This window comes from Equus przewalskii, chromosome 3, assembly GCF_037783145.1.
Source record: "Equus przewalskii isolate Varuska chromosome 3, EquPr2, whole genome shotgun sequence".
In the NCBI taxonomy this organism is placed as follows: domain Eukaryota; kingdom Metazoa; phylum Chordata; class Mammalia; order Perissodactyla; family Equidae; genus Equus; species Equus przewalskii.
In genome coordinates, this window is record NC_091833.1 from 28,897,293 (window position 1) to 28,917,467 (window position 20,175).

Below are 20,175 nucleotides of genomic sequence, written 5' to 3' on the forward strand. Positions count from 1 at the left end.
AGAGCCTGCCTGACTAATCCCCACTCACCTCCAGTTACTTCACGTAGGGTAACCCTCCCATTCTGGGATAACTGGTTACCTGAGGGTGATTCTGTTATTTGAGCTCTGTTTTGTTTTGGAACCTCTGACACTTGAAGAAAAGACCAGCATTCCAAGCAATTAATCAACAAGTATTTATCAAATATTTACATTGTGTAGAGAACTCTCTTTATCGTATACATCATTTTTGACCCCAACAACAACCCAGTTAAGAAAGAAGACAAACACAAACTAAAAACAGAGAATACAATTCAGAAAACGTTTATTAAGTGCCTGGTATTTTTTTTAATCCCTCCATCCAACATTCACTGAGCATTACTAGGGCCAGGCACTGTGCTTAGCCCCTGGAAATTGAGACACACTAAAATATACAAGCTGGCAGGTCACATGGATAAATAAACCCATTATAATAAGTTTCCTGCCAGAGCAATGTTCAAAGTACAGCAACAACTTGGAGAAAGGCGTGTCGACCGCTCCCAGGGATACTGGGCAGGTATGGTGGAGAAGATAAGCTCGAGCTGCTTGTTTGTTTTTCACTTACTATGACATTTTACACCATACACAAAAATATAGAGACTAGCACAGCGAATCTCCATGTGCACACAACCCAGCTTCGACAGTTAGTAACCCAGAGCCACTTTTGATGCATCTATACCCCCACCCGCTTCCCTCTATCCCTTCGTTTTGTTTTGAAGCCAATCCTAAACCTTTTTCCCATTTCACCCATAAATAGTGAGCTGCGTTTGAAGAAGGAACTGGAATGTCTGGACCTTCCACTAGTAACATGCTTCTCCCCATCTATTCTTCCGCTAGCGGCTCTGCCAGAGTTACATACTCTTGATTCCTGCTAGTGACTCCAAAGCCTTGGCTGGTTCAGGGTAAAGATCCAAGACTTTACTTGAGCCTTTGAGTTGGCTGAAGCAAAAGAACCAAGCCCACAAAAACCCCATCCTGCCTTATCTGGAATGCTGACCACGTTCTTCTGGTCCTTGGTCCTCATAAAATTGCTAACTCTTTAGAAGTTTATTGAGCATCTAATGTTTGTACAAAATGGTGGCTACATTCCACATTCCCATTTGCCCTTAGCAACCTCCTGGGAAACCCCAGACAGCATGGGGCTTGCCCTGCAGGCCAAGGTGAGGTGGAATAGCTTCCTGTCACGACCTTGATCTTCACTGGGTTGGGAGCATGGTCGCATCTGAGTATTTGGCCTTTCTACCTTCCGCTTCTCTCTCTCTCTGAAAGGTACCAACATCCATAGGGTTAGTTACTCAACCCGTAACATTATCCTGTATTCCCTTCCCTCACAATTTTGTCTATTCTTTTAAAGCCATCCACTTTTGCCCACCTCCATCATCACCCTTCCATCCAGGCCACCATTCCCTTCCCTCAAGTACTGCAATATCTAAGCATCTTTCTGCCTTTAGCATCCCCTACGCCCGCCTCCTTCTCCACGCAGCAACTTACTGGTCTTTATAAAACCCCCTGCTTAAAACCCTTTCAAGGTTCCTACCACGCACAGGATCCAGACCAACCTCCTTACCACAGACAAGAAGGCCCTGCAAAACGTAAGGCGTGCCGTTTACTTCTCTAGCTTTATCTGCGACATCTCCTCCCCAGCCCGCAACCAAAACGCTCTTTCCAGGTCTTGTTTTCTCGGGTCTCTGCGCTCTTACCTAAGAAGCGCCTTTTCTCTCATAAATAACGAAAGCTCCACCCACTGAGCCCTTGCTTACACTCGCTATCTCACAGGAGTCCACAACAACACTAAGAAGTCATCATCTTCACTCCGCAGATGGAGAAACTGAGGATGGGCACCTTACCCATGGTCACACAGCTAGTGAACGGAAGAGCCGAGACTCGGGGCTCTAGAGGCCACGGGCTTAACCACTGAGTCCTAGCCTCCCCACACACCCCTCCACCGCTGCAGCGATCACTCCCAGCTGTGGTCGTCGGCCCGCTGTACTTGGGCGGGGACCGCCCGGTTGGCAGAGGAACGAGGCGTCTGATTGGCCGCCTCCGGCGACGGCGGGCGAGGGGAGGGAGCGAGGGCGTCGCGGAGAAATGACGCAACACCGCTGCTCCTTAAAGGTGCCGGCCCCTCGCGCCGCGGATGGCGCAGGCGCGTTCCGGGGGCTCCCGCTGGTGTTCGGAACGCTGAGAGCCGGGCCGGGCGGGCGCGCGCGCGCGCGAGCTGTGCAGACGGGGCGCGCCTCGGACGCGGGCGGCTCGAGGGGTCCGGCAGGGCGGCGTCGGGAACCGGAGCGTCCGGCTGACGAGCAGGCGCCGCTATGGCCGAGGGCAGCGCCGTGTCCGACCCTCAGCATGCCGCGCGCCTGCTGCGAGCGCTCAGCTCTTTCCGCGAGGAGTCCCGCTTCTGCGACGCGCACCTGGTCCTCGACGGGGAGGAGATCCCAGTGCAGAAAAACATCCTGGCGGCGGCCAGCCCGTACATCAGGTGAGGAGGGGGCCGCGGCAGGCTGGGCGGGGCCGCCTGCCCGGAGCCCGGGGGCGGGGCGGGCCGGGCGTGTCCCTGGAGCCCCTGGTCCCCACCCCCCAGCCCCCGGGGTCCCTGGTCGCCGCTCAGCGCGGTGGCCCTCCCCACAGACACCCCGGCCTGGCCCCGCTCGCCGCCCCCCAGGACAGCCCCTGTGGTTTCGGCCACCCCGGGCCAGGCCCGTGCAACCCAGGGGACCCCCGCTCCCTGGAGTTGACCCCAGACCTGGGCCGCAATGTCCCCGCCCTCTCTCCTCTGGTTGCCACCGTGGCCCGGCGCTCGCCCGGGCCTCCGAGCCCCAGAGGCCCCCAGATGCCGTCCTGGGCCGGCCCGGGACCCGCACCCGCGAGCAGGGCGGGGCCGCGCCCGGGAAGGGCCGCCCCCTCACCCGGGCCCAGCCCGCCGATCCCGGCTGAAGTTTGCCGGCCGCTCGCCTCCGAATCGCCGCGCAGTGGGCCGGGCCCGGCGCCGCGAACCGGGCCGGGAGCGCCTCTTCCGCGGGCCAGGCAGACAAACACCTTCCCGGTGTGGGCAGAGGGAAAACCCTATTGGATCTTCTTAGGATAGGCGATCTGACCCCCAAGGCCGACGTTCTTCTTGTCACACGTGACTTTTCCACTCCCGTGTAGGAACTGGGTTTAAAAGGAGGATTGTGTGTTATAGACATACGTTAAAGTAAGCTGTAGCGAATTTTGAAAGACTTACTGTAATTCTCAGGATGCGGTTCCCACTTGAGGACCATGAGATTTTAGCGACTCAGAGGGGATTTTAAAACTAAAGTAAAACAGAGCTTAACCTCATTTGCCAGCTCAACTAACCATGTTAAATGTTGATAAGACAGTGCTTAACCAAGTGTAGCAGCTCTTGCAGGGGTCTTTCTTATAGCAACTTTCTTGCAAACAGGGTTGCTCTTTTAATAAGAGGGGAAAAAAATGCTAAAAGCTGGAGAAACTGCCCAGTAAGCTGGTTAAATATAGACTAATAGTAGAGAATGTCACTAGAATTGACAGGTCAGAAAAAGCAAAATGACATGTACTGTATTCTTAGTGCTTTGTCCTAGCAGAACCCAGGCACACAAACTACATTTTCATTAGGAGACATTTGTGCTAACTCAGAAGCGGTTCAAGTGCCCTTGGAACTTCTTCTGGCTCTCTGTTGTAGATCCATTTGCGTTCTTTCTTTGTGGATTTAAAAGTGGGATTGGGGAAGTCTTTGTTAGTATGGAATTTAGATTGACAATATGACAGGTGGCTCATACCTGGCAGTTCAGAGGTTTGAGCAACCAATATCAAATTGGGATCAGCAGGCCGAAGTCTTCCCTGTGTCCAAAGTATTCCCCGTTTGGGGAAATGCTTAGGAATACTCCTTTAGATGCATCATTGTCACAGTTCTTTAAATGGCATCCAGCAGGCTTAAAAGAAAATTGCAAATCGCCAAACACATGCTCTCTGTCCCCATTCTGTGCTTCATTTTTTTCCATAGCACTTATCACTATAATATTCCCATACTTTCTACTTCCTCATTTACTGCGTTAGTCTTCCCTGACCACGGTGTAAGCTCTGTGAGGCCAGGGATTTTTGTTTTGTTCGTTACTGTGTCCCTGGCACCCAGAAAGAACAGTGCCTAGGGGTTTAGCAAATGGGTTGAATGAGTAACAGCCTTCCTTTCCACCACAGCAGATGTGACGTTAGAGGATTGGCTCTGTGCAGTTTCCATTTCAGATGCTCACTTGTCCCTAAAGGAGAAGAGCCCTGGCCTGCTGTCTGCTTCCAGCTTTTATTAGCTGTGAGTTGTTGGTGGATGGCTTAATCTCGGCTTCAGCTCACTAGTCTGACCAGTGTGGGATAGAATGTGTCCTCATCCCGTTTCATCTTTGACTCACCCTTTGAAGAACTGTGTAGTAGTGCTTTGAACATCTCACAAGTCTGTGCGTAGGTCTATAAAGGTGGTATATTCACTGCTGTATCTGCTGAATTGGGGAAAGTAGGGTATCCAACTGGGACATGGTGGCACGTAATGAAAATATTTAGTAATGTGAAGTTTACTTGTTTATAATAGCAGTAATTTGGGTGTGAAATATTACTAATCAAAGTAGCAGAGCCAAAGGGACTTCAGATCTCCTCTAGTCCAATTGTGTTACTTTCCAAATAAGACAATGGGGCTCAGTGGGCATTAGTGTCTCGTATCACCATGAGGTTACCAGTACTTAATGGTTGAACTAAGATTAGGCTCCAGATTCGTGATGTCTAGTCTTCTCCTCGTGTACCATCCCAAGTTACAGCATTACTCGTATTTATGCTTTCGCTCTACTGCTTGCAGTATGTTATGGTTTAAGCGCGTGTCAAGTACTTTCATATACTGTCTCATTTTGATTTTCACTTTCAACCATCTTGTGCAGTAGGCAGGGCGTCTATTGTTGGCGTTTTACAGATAAACGTGAATCAGTCAGTATGTGTTTTTTCAGTGACTGATTAGTTGCTGTAAGTTTATTTGGCTACTGAAGTGGTAGAATGTTCTTGGGGGAGGTCTTTTAAAATTATCTATCTCAAGACTACAAAGTAATTTGACAAATCTGTATAACCACTTAGAAACAAACTGTTTAGTGATTTTTGATACCAATGATATTGGGCTTTTATAATGTATCTGTTTTGTTGAACGGAACTTTTAAAGAATTATATTGAAACAAAATGAATTTGTATGTTCTAGAACTTGATGTTTCTTATTTTCCCTTTTGAATCTTAAACATGTAGGTCTGTGATCTCATGTATATGGATTGGGCTTTCAAAAGTTCGGTAGTCTCTGAAGTTTTACAAAAATTAATTTTGTTTAATGTCTTTGATAAGTCTCGTCTTAGTAACTGTCTTAAGTGGTCTGAAGTTGTCTGGTTTGGAAACAGTGTTACGTATTGCTTCTGTATGGTCGGCAAGGGCAACCAGTGCAGTCCGTCCCACTAGGGATTAACGCAACTCATCCGGCATACTTTCTACTTGATATAGAAAAGTCTCTTAGCCTAGCTGACTGGTTTAGTCTTTTCCTGTGCTTTCTCTTTGGTTTAGCGTTTTGTTTTTCCTCCTGATCATCTTACCCATCATACCACACTAGAAAGACTTTCAATATAAAAAGAAAAAGGCAGAAAACTCAACTTTAGCAACAAAACCCTAATGATAACCTGACAAAAGTCTGTGTAGGGTATGTGTCATGCAGCCTTAGGATACAGGTGCTACCGGAAGGCAGGCAGGCAGGAGCTTCCAGAGTCCGTCCTTCAGCTCAGTAAGTGGGATGCTGCTTTCCCGGCACACCCTCTTCTCATCTTTTCCTCATTCTGATCCCCAAATGACATTTTCCCTTTGGTTTGTTGGGAAAACTACATCTCAACATAGCTGACGACCTTTAAGAATGGTGAAATTGAATTCCTGGCTGTAACGACCCACAGAATCTTTCCTTTGTCAGCCCTTTGAGACCGGGAAAGAGTCCCTGAGGCTTATAGGAAATTTCCCTTTATTTTGAACATTGCAAAGTTTGCTTTGCTTCGTGTCTGAGGCTCTTCTGATTCTGGCACAATCCCATTGATCTGATAGGGAGCTCAGGTTCCTTTCTCCTGTGAGCTGTGTGTGGTTCTTGGGGAGTGATGTATGTGCAAAGGATTTGAGGATGACTTGCTGTGCGATTCTGCAGTGACATTCTAGTGGCTCTGCACAGGTTCCAGTCCTATATTCATTTTTGAGAATTTTGGTTTTTCTGGGGATCTGTTGGAACATTAGTTCATTTAGCTTTTAGTCTTGGAGAGTAAAGGAAAGAAAGATTCCCAAGATTTTTGGATCCTTTGATAAGTCAGCCAACAATACGAATAGTAATTTTTCCCCCTTGTTTTCTGAGAGAAAGCAGGTCCAGTGAGGTGAGTGGAGACATTGGGCTCAGGATGCAGTCCAGGTCATCTTGGACAACGTTTCTGGGCCTTAGTTTCCTCATCCGTGAAGTGAGTTGGTTGGGCTACATGAATAGTAAATCCCCTCTAAGTCTAAATTGTGTGGCTCTATGCTATCTTTATTTTGCTTTGCGTGTATATTTTCTGGGGAAGAGGTCTATTTCTGTTCTTACAGCTTTATTGTGTCACTTAAAGTTTTGTTGTACATTGACATTAAAGGATTTCCTTTGCCCAGTAATACAAGACTTGGTTGGGTATTCTGCTGTGTAAATCCAGCCCCGTAGAGTTGTTTTGTAACAAGCATTTATTTTATGCTGTTAATCTGGATGTGCTCCAAGGCCTAATTATTGATGAGCCTGTTTTGCCGTTTAAATCTAAAATTTGAGTCATAGATGATGCTGATGAAACTGCTTAAGGCGATGCTAATGAAACTGCTTAAGGAAACTAACATGATCTCTGTAGGAGGTCGGGGTTTCGGAATAACATAGAAATTGTCATCATCCTTTCTTTCGGTACCTGACACTCACCCTAACATCCATTACTATTGTCTGCTATGTGCAGAGCATCCTATTAGCCCCAAGTCCCTTTTCCTTCCCTTGTGCTTTGAGTTTATAGTCACCTGTATATTTGCAGCTCCTGAATGATTGTCATAGTATTTTGAATAGCTACTGTAGCCTGTGAAGTTTCTTAGTGCTCAGGGGTTCAGTTAGAGGCTCCAGGTTCTGAGACTCTGACTGAATCCTGAGTGTTCTTAAAATCGAATCGACTCTGTGTACCTGTCTCTTGCTGTACTCTTATGGTGATGGGAAATACGTTGGACCTGAATATCTTTTAATGGATCTGTGCCTTGTTTGTTTTCGTCCACCGACTATAAGGCATCCCTAACAACTGTTTAAAAAGATAAAACCTGTCCTGAAGAGCTTAAGTCACGGGGTTCAAAATGATTCTTTTCTTCTCCTCTTCCTCCTCCTCCTTCCCTTCCTCTTCCTCCTCCTTTCTTTTAGTATATGCAGTCATGTTTGGTTAAACCCGGTTCTTACGCAGGTTTTTCAAAACTGATGTTAAAGTATGTTCAGTTTCAGAAGATCAAAGGAGTATTTTCTCTGGGCTTCTAAGGAAACTAAGCACTGTGCACTGGAGCTCTGACTTTAGCATAGATTACTCATTTCAGCTTAAAGCTGTTTGTTTATTTATATGAGGCGACGGGTGCTCTAACTCTGCAGAGGTTTTTGGAAGGTTTCAAATGATGAAACAAATCAATAACATTCTTGTTAGACTAGTGAATCTAACAGAAAGTGAAGTGTTGAATGTTTGGGTTTATTGTGGAACTTTCCTGAGGATTGTAATAGTAAGAGTATAACAATCCTGAGGATTGTTGAGTGATAGTAATGTGATAGAAGCAAAACCCAGCTCTAGTGCATGTTACTTGGTAAGTTCTCGCCCTTCTGTCTCTGTCCTTTGCTTCGTCTTCTTATAGTTTGTGTTTTCCTACATTTGCATAATAGAGACTGAGCATCCAGATTACAAATCACCTTATCCATTGTTTAAAGTGTTAATCATTTCATCTCATGATATCAAATTGGGGCTTACAATCTATTTATAATCCATAAAGAAAACATAATGTGGACAAATAAGGAGTCGTTTGGCTTATGAGTACCATGCACTCAGTCCTTTAGGGAGCTGCATCATCCTTCGGAACGATGCGAGTCTATCATTTGTGTACTGAAGCTGTAATATAAATGAATAATTTGTAAGTTTGAATTCTAGGTTAAGGGTGGAGATGTGGCAGCGTGGGGTGTGACAAGTGGCAGGCTATAGTTGCAACCTTGAATTTGAGTGCTTCCCATGGGTTCTCTGCCTCTGGGACACGATGAGTCCAAAGCAGGAAGGAAATCCAAGGCTCAGGTAAAGGTGACAGCTACAGCTCTGTAGAGGGTAAAGGTCGTGTGTCTCTCCAACGTTCGGGCGGAGCCCTTGTCCCCTGTGCTCAGAAGAGCAGAGACTGGCGTGTTCTTCCTAAGTACTTGTTGCTGAAGAGTGGCTTAGCCGTAGAATGTTCGTCTAATGATTGCTGCTTCCGTTTCTCTGTGGGAATAAATTATAGTATCTTTTCCTCTGTTCAGAGATGTTAGAAAAATAGAATACTTAGGGAAAATAAGATTTTGGTGAAACATTTTGTTAGATAAAACAGAGTTAGTCTTCAAGCAGTAAAGCTTTGAGAGGCAGCGTATATCATAAATGGAAGCTAGGAGGACTAGTTTTTGAAAATAGACTGTTAGAATACAGACCAATAAAATGTCCTTTGTTTTCCTTTTTAAGGTTAGTATGCTACTGGACATAGAACCTTAACTGTATATTTTTGCTCATAGATATTTTGTGATTGTCTCAGCTACTAGGTATTTTCTTGTCTTAGGAATAAGTTTTTTTTTTTCTTTTTTTTTAAAGATTGGCACCTGAACTAACATCTGTTGCCAATCTTTTTTCTTCTTCTTCTTCTTTTTCTCCCCAAAGCCCCGCAGTACATAGTTGTATATTCTAGTTGTAGGTCCTTTGGTCCTTCTGGTTGTGGTATGTGGGACGCTGCCTCGGCATGCCTTGATGAGCAGTGCTGGGTCTGCGTCCAGGATCCAAACCAGCAAAACCCTGAGCCGCCAAAGTGGAGCACACAAACTTAACCACTCAGCCATGGGGCTGGCCCCTTTAGGAACAATTTTGAAGACCATTCCATGCTCGTGATTTTTATGTTAACATGGTAAGATGAGTAGAAATATTGTGAAACATAGTTTTATAGTCATATTAGCATTCATCAGTAACCAATTGCCTATGCCTCCAAATAATTGTAAATTATTTAGTATCATTGAGCTCAAAATAGTTTCAGACTTTTGTCACTTAAATTGTTTCTATCAGTCAGTCGCTGAACTGGAGGAAGTCTCACGTTTAGGGCATGAGGTTGGCATGAGGCTCTTACGACACACAGAGCACGTTCACCAGAAGCTTAAGGGAAGTGGGGTTCTGATGAGCCGTGAGAATCCTTAGAAAGAGAGGTTATTGAGAATTGTTTTCCATTCTCTCCTTGCCATAGCCCACTTCTGCTTCAGGGGTGGAACTGGAGGCCCCAGGACCCATCATCTTCTTGTGTAGTCTTCCACTTGGAAAGTAAAAGGAAGAATTTCCCTTGGGCATCCAGCTTTTCCTCTACACTAAAGCGAGCACAGGAAGTTTAGACTCGCCCCAGCAGATTAGGGGCTTCTCTTCAGGTGTCCTTGGTTGGTTGGTTGGTTGGTTGGTTGGTTTCCTTGTCTTCCTGCCGGGCTCCTTAGCAGCTACTGCCTTGTGTGAGCAGAGCTACCAGCTTTGTCCCCTGCCTCAGGGTGGTAATCCCTGTTGTTGACAGGGAGAGAGTAAAATTCTCGTTTGCATCACCTCCTGCAGTGTGGCAGGAACAGAGTAGTTGCTCTGCTTCCTTTCTTTCCTGTCGATGGAAAGGGGATTATGAAAAGATGCACCGCTGTCACCGCCCTTGGTACGTTCTTTAGAAATGTCGGCACTGCCTTAGCCTGAATGCTCATCAGGCTGTGTTTACCAATAGTAAACAACAGTTCAAGAATGAGCATCGGCTAAAAGCACTGAAATGGAGCGTGTATTAATTCATCACAGGTAGAGTTCCCAGGGAAGGGACCTTCTCTAATTAGTTGACTGTTTAGGAGCTTGATTGTAGGTTTAGCTTACATCTCAGTAGTTTATGAAGTATACACCTTCCAAGTCTCCATTTTCTCCCTTGTGTGCTGGCTGCCATTATAAGTCTGGGTTCAGTGGTCTCCTACGGACTGTCAGAACTGAGACTTAATATGGAGACCTAAATCGCTCAATTTATTTTTTCTACCTCTGTGGGGCTACTAAAGGAAAAAAACCTAAAACTAATGGTTTAAAATGATTTTTGATATTCACTTACTTTTTCAGTACTGTATTTCTTAGCATGGTGTGGTCCTATCAGAATTTCAAGAATGGAGAAAGGATAGATTGGCTTTATTTTTAGAGTAGATACTTCTGAAAATCTGCTCTAAAAGTTTATTTGAATGACTCATCTGATCATTCATTACTCTATTAACCCCAACCCATCACATTTACAGAAACAGCTTTCGTTAGGTAGAGAGCATAGATTCTTGGTCAAGGTTCCCTAACGTGCTCGTTGGTTCTCTGAACTTTTCTTGAGCGCGTCTGTGCAGCACTGCCATGCACCGGGCCAATAGGGTCCCGGCGTCTGTGGAGTCCACCTGGGGAGGCAGACAATGAAGTCTAATTACAGAGAGATGGCTGGGTTACTGCTATAGACTGGTGGAGGGAGCACCTCTCTGGGGAAGTGCCATTTAAATTGGCTGTGAGCAGAGCTGGGGGAGGCCCAGGGACCAGAAGTGCTGTGGCCCAGAGACAAGGACAGATTGGCACACCCAGGAGCAGAGGAACTCCAGCATGACTGGGGGAGATGAGCAGTGGGTAGAGTGGCATGAGACAGGATTAGAGGGGTGGCAGGCCCGAGTCCTGAGCCCAGGTTGGCACTTAGACTGCTCCCAGTAAGATTAAACTTCAGCTGCGACATTTCCCTGAGTTGCTGGGCTTATTGGGAAGTGGCCAGGGAGGTGGCGGGGTGTATGGGAAAGAGACCCCAAAAAATCTTCCAACATAGTTTAGTCTGTGCAAGAGAGTTTAGCTTTTACTTTAAGGGTTATGCATAGGCCTTGATGGGTTTTAAGAAGGAGAAGATGTAGTCTTATTTGTACATTTTTTTAAGGTCACTGTTTCTGCAGTATTGACAAGGAATTATAAAAGTCAGGAGTGGCAGCAGCGGCCATCTCGGAGGGTCCTGCGATTGTTCGGACTGGAGTAAGGATGCCCTGGACTAGGGTCTGTCGGTGCACTTGGGGTGCAGCTGGAGTAGAGGTATTTGGCAGATATTTGGACTTGTGAGAAAAAGGAGAGGCCAGGTTCACTCCTCATGACTACCAGTAGATAGTTCTTGTCATCACTTACTGCAAGTATTGAGTTAGGGACAGTCAGGGTTACTGTTTGATTGTGAAAAAAAGTGTAGAACAAAAGCTTTTGCAATTGTGTAGATACTTCTGGCTCTCGGAGTTCCAAGGAGCAGGAACTGCTTGGGAGAGCACATAAGGTTTCCTGGAGGCAACAGGGTATGAGGGAGGCCTTGGAGAGGAGGAGCAGGGGTGGGCGGAGTGTGGGCAGGTGCAGAGAGGGCAAGGAGGCTCATTCAGGTAGACTGGGGTGTCAGCGTGGGAGCATAGGCATGCGCTGGGGGTGGTGAGGACGCTGATGGCACTGGGCCAGAGGGTGGGTAGGATCGGTGGGAAGTGCAGATGGACGGCACGTAAGGTTAGTATTCTAGAGTGCCGGGTTAATTAGTTTAGATGGTCTACTTTAAGAGGGTGACCTAGTTGTTGTGTGTTCACAGGGCTGGGAGGGCCTGGCATGGCTGACTGATTCAGATGAACACACCATGACAATGTCCAGGGCACCAAGTTGTGGCTGTATCAGGGGTCAGGGAAGAAAGCTACTGGCTGCTAATTGAATGTGGGAACCAAGGATGAGGAAGAAGGAAGAGATAACAGGTTTTGAGCCTGGCTGCTTAAGGAAAGTGGGAAGATAACAATCTGTCTTTGAGGTGTTGAATTTGAGGTAACATTGCTTTATAAATGCCTTAATTACACTCTTCTGGTTCTTGAAAATTCTGCGGAGAGCCTCACGTATCTCTGACTATGTGGGTTTGTTTTTGCACGTGTTTCTGGTCTCTGCCTCTCTTGGCCTCCTACTCTTTACTGGCAGAGAAGTTCATCTTCATCCATCAGGACCCAGTTCCGATGTCCCTTCCTTTCTATCGTTTTTCCAACTGTGCCAAATAACCACTCCTCCCAGAGGCTCCTTCGTGGAGTATGGCGTGTGCCTTCAGAGGAGCATGTGTCTGTCTTTTGTTCAGTGGGGAGAAATAGAACAGACAGAAGGACTGGGTGCTTTTAAAGCCTTCGTCTTTTATCTCTAGGGCCAGAGGCACGAAATCCATTAGTGGAAATTCTGCACGTAAGAGAATTGAGTTGGCTGCGGTCTGTAAATACGGATGAAGAAGAAAATCAGGATTCAGGATGTGCGTGCACTGCTTCCCAATACGATGAAACTTTTTGCTATATAAGTGACTGTGTGTTGGGGTCTGGGGGAGAGCGACAAAATAAACCATCCTACAACCAAGCTTAACCTACAAGAGAGTCCTTAATCTTGTACTGTCTTCGATGGCACAGCCAGCTCAACAAAGTCTGTTTCTGGTGCCAAGAAACCTGGGAGAAGGAACCAAATTCTTTATTCAGAAGTAGCAGCTCCAATGAGAGAGCTTTTGTTAGAACATGACTAAAGAATTAGTCGAGAAGCATTCATTCCCTTGACAACATCTTGGAAGGCACCTCCAGCTTCAAGTGCTTTGGAGAAGTTTCTAACAGTAGGTTATAAATTAAGGAGGCGCCCGAAGCAGGAAGGTGGTTTTAGGATGCTAAAGTGAGGCCCATTCTGCGGCTCCTCTCGCTTGTTAAAGGGAACTGAAAGGGGGTATGTTTGAGGCTGTCTTTGTTTTTGTTTCTCTCTACTCCCACTTCTCCTTTTTTAAAAAGAAAAATGACAGTTTCTTAACCTTCACTTAATGCTTTGGTTTGAATTGCTTTGAAAGAATGACTACAAAGACAATAATAAATTCATATGAATTTTTACTTTTCCTTTTGAATTTATTCAGGAATTCCACCTTCTCTGCCTTTGAAAAGTCATAAACCTTCCTTCTAACTCTTTCCATTGGGGAAAAAAGGAGTGGAAAGTGAGTAGAAATATGGACCTACTTCTGAAATACGGAACTTGTGTGGTACTCAGTGCTATTTGTACACTGGCAACAAAGAACCAGGTTGGCCAGTTGTGAATTAGAGAAGACTTGAAGGGTGCCCCCGAATCAAAGGGGCTTCCTCTTGAGATGAGCGTTTCTGTGAGGTCTTGAGGTTATAGATGGAGCCTCTTCTAAATGGCATCTGAAAAGTCAAACTTAAGTAGAAAATCTGGAACCGTTTGACAGGTTGTGGCATGAATGTGTTTCTTTTATGTGTATTTCCAAAAGGTCAGGGTGTGACCAGAACAAGAGATCAGGCTTGTTTCATTCAAGAAGAATTTTTTGCTTCACAAGTTGCTGCATCATGATTCTGTCTTTGAACTCATCTTAAAGTTTTAACATGCATTTTCAAACATTGTCTTTTAAGAGGTAAATTTTATTGACTGCTTTGCTTTCAAAATTACAAGAACTAAACTTAAATTTTAAGAATCTGTGTTTTACGCAAAAAATTATGGAAAATCACATGAGAGTTCAATTATTTATGTCACCCTAAATTCTGATTCTGAACAGTATACTTAATATATTGTTATAGTTGTAATCTATATATGCATATTATTTATGGTTCATCTTTTCACTTGAAGTCATTTCATATCCCTCTTTTCTTATATCTCAATATCATGTCCATAATCATCATTTTTAACAGCTATTTGTTATTACATCATATTGCTGTTCCATATAATTTGCTTTATCATTCCCCTTTAACATTTTAATTTCCAGTTCTTTTCTCTTCTGAATAGTGACACTGTAAGCAAATTAGAAAAAACTTTTGGCTTCTTTTTTCTTTGTATTTTTTGTGGGTGCAGTAAACCCACTTTGAGGGCTGTGTCCCAAGTGTATCTGTTTCTGAAGATAGAAACAGATTTGTTCCTGTTATCTGAAACCAGATTACTGTCCAGGAAGACTGGATTATCCTGTAAAGATAATCCTGGCATTGTGCATCTGATTTTTTTTCTCAGATCTATCACCATTTCCTTATCATTTTTGCATGTGGTTTCTCAAAGGTATTCCTATTTTGCATATCTGTAAGACTGGGTGCTTTTGCTTTTTTTTCTTTTTCTTTTGGTGAGGAAGATTGGCCCTGAGCTCACATCTGTTGCCAATCTTCCTTTTTTTTTTTTCTTTTCTCCCCAAAGCCCCAGTACATAGCTCTATATTCTAGTTGTAGATCATTCTAGTTCTTCTGTGTGGGATGCCACCACAGTATGGCTTGATGAGTGGTATGTAGATCCATGCCTAGGATCCAAACCAGCAAACCCCAGGCCACTGAAGCAGAGTGCAAAAACTTAACCATTCAGCCACGGGGCCAGCCCCATGACTGAGCTTTTAAATGTTGTATGTTTGCTATTGTAATAATATGTAGAACAGAGTTTGGCAAACTTTTTCTGTAGAGGTTCAGAAATATTTTAGGCTTTCCAGGTTACATGTGGTCTCTGTCACATATTCTTTGTTTTTGTTTTAACAAGCTTTTAAAAATATGAGAACTGTTTTTAGCTCAAAGGCCATACAAAAACAGGCTGTGGGTTCTAGTCTGTCTACCATGGGTCTACAGTGTTAGATCATTTAAAGTTTGGACATAAAAACTTTCCCTCTGAAGATCATCTGTAATGCTGTGTAAATGTCCTGTGATGATGATTTGCATGCCAGTCTCCCACGGAGCAGAGATTGCCAGGCAAAGCTGATTCCTCCTGGATATTCTCCTCCTTCTTCTAGGATGTTGTTCTGTTGTATATCCTCTTGCTTCTCCTGTATTTTTTATTTTTTCCCTTCTCTTCTGGTTTCTTTTCCCTAGCATAAAAGTATGTTTAAGTCTTTTCCCGTACCTGGCCTGTAAGGATGTGCAAATGCTGAATGAATGCGTCTGTTAAAAGCAAACAAACCCTGCACCCTCTTCTGTTGAGCACATGCATGATTTTCTTCGCTTTGCACCAGAGATTCCTGGAAGAAGAGTCTCTGTGTTGTCCACGGTCTCACGTCCTGTTTTCTCTTCACTCTGCACTTAGGCTCCTATCTTATCACTCCATTAAAACTACTTTTTAAAAAATTGCTAAATGTAATTGGCAAATCGCAGGAAAACTTTTAAGTGCTTATCTTCCTCGACCTGTCTGCTGTGCTTACCACTCCTGATCATTTTCTTGACACTCGATCTCTCCAGGCTTCTGTGGCACCTTTTGTGCCATTTCCCGTACTGTCTGCTTTCCTGGCTCTCCTCCCTGTCTGTCCCTGTACGTGATGTGGCACAAGATTCTGTCCTCCCCCTCTTCCTTCTCCACGACAATCTCATCTGGTCCACAGATGCTGCTGCCTCACCCTCTCTCCTGAGCCCCAGGTCTGTTTATCTGACAGCCCACTACATGGCCACCCTAAACCCAGTGAGCCCCAGCTCCCTCTCCCCCTAGATGGGTTGTCCTTCATTTACTGTGCTGGTTAATATGCTACCAGACTCTCCAGGAGAAACCTGGGGGTTCTTGGGGATGCCACCTTCTTCCTCAGCCCTCAGCATCTGGTTGATGACAAGAGCTATCATTTCAGCCTCTCAAAACTCTGAGGTCCATCTCCACTGTCACCGCAGCTCGTGTTCCAGCTTTTGTTAGTTCTGAAGTGTGGCAGGGTCTCTCTCTGGTCTATCTGCCTCCATGCCCAGTCCCCATCGGTCTTCCACACTGCTGCTGCGAGAGTGACGTTTCTAGAATGTAATTAGATAGTGTTCAGTAAAACTCTCATGACTTTGGAGACGTGGTGATTCAGGCACTGGGGCAGGGAAAATCCACCATAAGCCTGGACTATTTCTGCCGGAAAGTAAGGAGGTGCTCAAAAGAAGATCGAGGCTTTTTGAAAGCACACAGGAGCTAGCCCGAAAAAACTCCCAATGGCTGAAGCTGTAACAATTTGAGCAAGAAAATGAGTATCGATAACATTTTATTATAATCCATAGCATAAAATAAACACCCATGTGTCTAGGCATGAATAAATGAATGAATGTATGAATAAATAAATTGAGACGAGACAGCTTTTTTCTTACAGAAGAATTTTAATTAATAAATGTAAAAGGAATAAGAATAGAAAACCATGATTTGAACACCACAGTAATCATTGTTGCAGGCAAGGTCCACCAGTGGATACTAAAATTAGTGGGCAAGAGTTTGAGGAAAAAAAGGATATTTGTGTATTCTCAATTATCTTCTCGAATATATTTATTAATAACAAAGAGAGAAACAGTAACTCTGACTTCATAGTGGAGAAACCCCAACCACATCACCTTAGCCAAGTGGCCAAAGTTGACATCACAGTAATAATACATAGCGACATCATGTTCTCCCTGATATGATGCGGAGAAGGGCATAACATCGCTTCTGTAGTGTTTCTGCCGGAAATACATAACCTCAGTCTATCATAAGAAATTAAACAAACTCAAGTTAAGGGACATCGTGCAAAATAATTGACCAGTACTCACCAAAGTATCAAGGTCTTGAAAGACAATAAAGATTGAAGAACCATCACAAGTTAGAGACACAACACAAACTAAATGTGGTATTGGAGCCCTCGATTGGATCCCAGAACAGAGAAAGGACATTTTAGGAAAAGCTGATGAGATTCGAATGAAGTCCTTAGTTTATTTAGTAGTAGTGCACCAGTAGTTTTGATAATTGTACTAAGATTATTTAAGCTGTTAACGGTAGTAGACGCTAGGTGAAGGGTATACAGGAACTCTGCAGTTCTTCAAAACTTTTCTGTAAGACTAAAATTATTTCAAAATAAAAATATTTTTTTGAAAACTCTTCATGAGCAGCTGCATTTGCGTCAAGGTGAAGCCCAGATTCCTTGGTATGGTGTGCAGGTCCTCTAGGAGCTGGCCCCCCGCACCACCCCCACGTATACATATCTGCACTCTCCTCTCTAGCCTTGCTAAGCATACTTGCGTTCTGTCATTCTTTGAATGCACAGTCCTGTCCTTCAGTGCCTGTGCTGTCCCCGCTTCTTGGTGTTCTGTCTCCTCCCGCCTAGTCTGCCTGTGAAATACTCAGCTGGGACTGGGTCCGGTGCCGCCTCTGTGAAACCCTCTCTGACAGCTGTCCCCAGAGAGCTGACTTTTGCCTCTGTGGTGCTTAGCACCTGCTCCACAGTATTTACAACAATGCACTTGTCGTATCCCCTCGGTCTCCTCCAGTCTGTGACAGTCCCTCAGTCTTCCCTTGTCTTTCACGGCTTTGGCGCTTTTGGTGAGTACTGGTCGTTATGTTGTAGAAGGCCCCTCCCTGGGTCTGTTTAATTTCTTACAGTTAGGTTGAGGTTATGCACCTTTGGCAAGAATAGCCCAGGAGTGATACTGCATCCTCCTCGGTGCCTCCTATCACGGTCACAGGATGTTAGTGTGTCCCAACATTGATAATCTTAGTTTAATCACATGGTTAAAGATGGTGTCCACCGGGTTAATCCACTGTTTTTCTCTTTGTAATTAATAAGTAAATTATGGGGTGATACTTTGAGTTTATGTAAATATTCCATTTCTCATCAACCTTCACTCACTAGTTTTGGCATCCATTTACACTTTATAACTCAATCATTCATTCTATCATCTATTAGTTGGACTCCTAAATTTTAGGCTTAAGCAGTTGGGTAGAAAATGGTACTGTTTCCTAAGATGTGGACAACTGAGACAAGAATAGGCTTTTCAGTGGCTGGGAAAAGAGATTTATCGTGGAACATAATGCTGGAGGCTTCAAATGAATGAGTTAAACCCCAAACTCCTGGAAATGACTTGTAACATTTCATTTTACTGACATTAAGTTAGAAGTGATGGTTTGTCAGTTCCTCAAGGTTGGGGACCACCCACTAGTTGAGATCTAATTTCTGAATCCATACCTAGTACTTAATACTGTGCCTGGAACAGTGAAGGGACTAACTATACAGAACAAAGTTTGTCTACCACTAGGGTTTTTATTGATTTGGTCACGCTTTATGTCTTTCCTTCCAGGGATTGCTGTGTTTCTGCCAGGTGTAATTAAGGTTACTTGTAGTTGTGCATATCCACAGTCCCTGTGATATTCTGTGTGTCCTGCCTTCCCTCCCTCCCTGTCCCCAAACACACACACTACAGAAGTTTCCTTGAGCTGTTTGCTGTTTAAGGTATAATTCACACTTTCCATGTTCTCTCTTCAGAAAACATTATCTTCCCTCAGGTAAATTTCTCCTTTGTTCAAATCACGTGACTCTCGAAGGCATACCTTTCTATTCTCCTGTTTCTTGCAGTTATTGATGTATTGGACATGGCTGCTCAGAGAAGATCTGAATATGAGGCCCTGTTGCATCTTCAGAGTGGATGGTGTGTTGCTTAGTTAGGGGCGGGGAGGTAGCCAGGGATGGATGGGCCTCTGGCCTCTTCAGAGTTATTCTGCATCCTCTATGGTGAAGTGGCTCTGCTTCGGTTTCACTGTCATGGGGTTTGTTTGTGGGATGACACCTGGACAGTAAACCCTTGATTTCCTGGAAATCTTTTCTCGTCTTTGCATTTTTCCACGACTTTGTAGTTCCTGTTTTTCCCATGCAGTGCCCCAGTGGTGGTGAGCAGACAGCAGTGAAGTAGAGTGAGATGGCATACTAGACAGCTAGGCAGGGTTATTCACAGACTGCAAACCTCTGCCACCAGCCGGAGAGTCTGGTTCACGTTTGGCCCCAGCACTAAGGCAGATGATTACATCAGGGACACATGGGTAGCTTTGCAGTAGAGGAACGGTTGACCATTCAGTTCTTGCATTGCTGACTCCAGCGCACCCTGGATTGGATGCCAGGGAGAGCGTCACCTTCCTGTCAGTGTGGACGAATCAGCGGATGCAGCGCAGAGCGGCTCTCAGCTGCTCAGCTGGTCAGTTATGCCATTGCTGCACAGCTGTGCTCGTTTTGTTCCGCAGCTGACGTTGCAGCGTTACAATCCGTGGGTCCCCCACCTGGCTGTGTGCTGTTATTAAGTCCATACGTATTTACCCAGTGCCCGTTCAGCACCAGACGCTTTAGGAGGTGTGGGATGGAGCAGTAAGCAGAGCAAAGCCCCTCTTTTCATGGATGTAGACATTAAACAGTGCAGTTTACTGGACGGTAGTCAATTCTCTGAAGGAAACTAAAGCAGGGAGGGGGGGTTATTGTAGCTAGCGTGGTGCCTGGGCCACTCTTTGGAGGCGACATTGGAGCAGTGACCTGAAGTCAGGGAAGGATTAAGCCATGTGATTAGGGAAGTGGAAAGTGGGGAGAACATTCCAGCAGGAGGGAATTTATCAGAATCAGCTGGGGAACTTTCTAAACGTACACAGTCTTGGATGTGACTTAGTTGATCTGGGGTGGGACCCAGGGATCTGCTTTTCTGTGAAAGGTCTCCAGAAGATTCTGGGAAGCCAGGTCGGGGAGTTGCTCTTAAAACCCATTCAAATTATGAGTTGTTCCAGGATCTATGTGAGGAAAGAAGTTTTGATGGTAAATAAGTGAAAACCATCATCTCTCTAGGTAAAAGGAATTGGAGGCAGAGAGAAATGAAATGAATAGAGGGAAATTAAAGAGAATAATGGAGGAAAAGAAGCAGTATTGAACCTCCACTAGAATGCCGGCTGGTAATAGAGCTCAGCTCTCAGAGTCGTGAGAGGGGGAACGTGGCCCGGCCCGCGGTTCTGCTGTCTCACCGCCTCCTGCTTTATAGTCCTTGCTCTAAGTGGTGGCGGTTCCCAGGTGGACCGTGCAGCATCAGTCCTGTGTCTCCTCTCCTCTCCACACCCGTGACTTCCTTGGCCCTGTAGGAAGAGCGCC

At 45.1% G+C, this 20,175-nt stretch overlaps 1 protein-coding gene and 1 long non-coding RNA gene across 3 annotated transcripts in view; one reads left to right on the forward strand and one right to left on the reverse strand.

Moving 5' to 3' along the window:
- Nucleotides 1-284: 284 nt before the first annotated feature.
- Nucleotides 285-2,079, reverse strand: LOC103554668 (uncharacterized). Its single transcript, XR_011538024.1, has 2 exons — nucleotides 1,776-2,079; nucleotides 285-1,277 (listed from the first exon to the last, which is right to left on the reverse strand). It is a non-coding gene; the product is annotated as an uncharacterized lncRNA (long non-coding RNA).
- Nucleotides 855-20,175, forward strand: part of GAN (gigaxonin) — a 54,225-nt gene continuing 34,904 nt past the window's right edge. Inside the window, exon 1 of one of the 2 annotated variants that reach the window (XM_070612370.1) lies at nucleotides 855-2,497. In XM_070612370.1, coding sequence (XP_070468471.1) covers nucleotides 2,331-2,497 — 167 coding nt within the window. In that variant the 5' untranslated portion in view covers nucleotides 855-2,330. The remainder of the gene's footprint in view (nucleotides 2,498-20,175) is intronic. The other variant, XM_070612374.1, reaches the window with a different exon arrangement.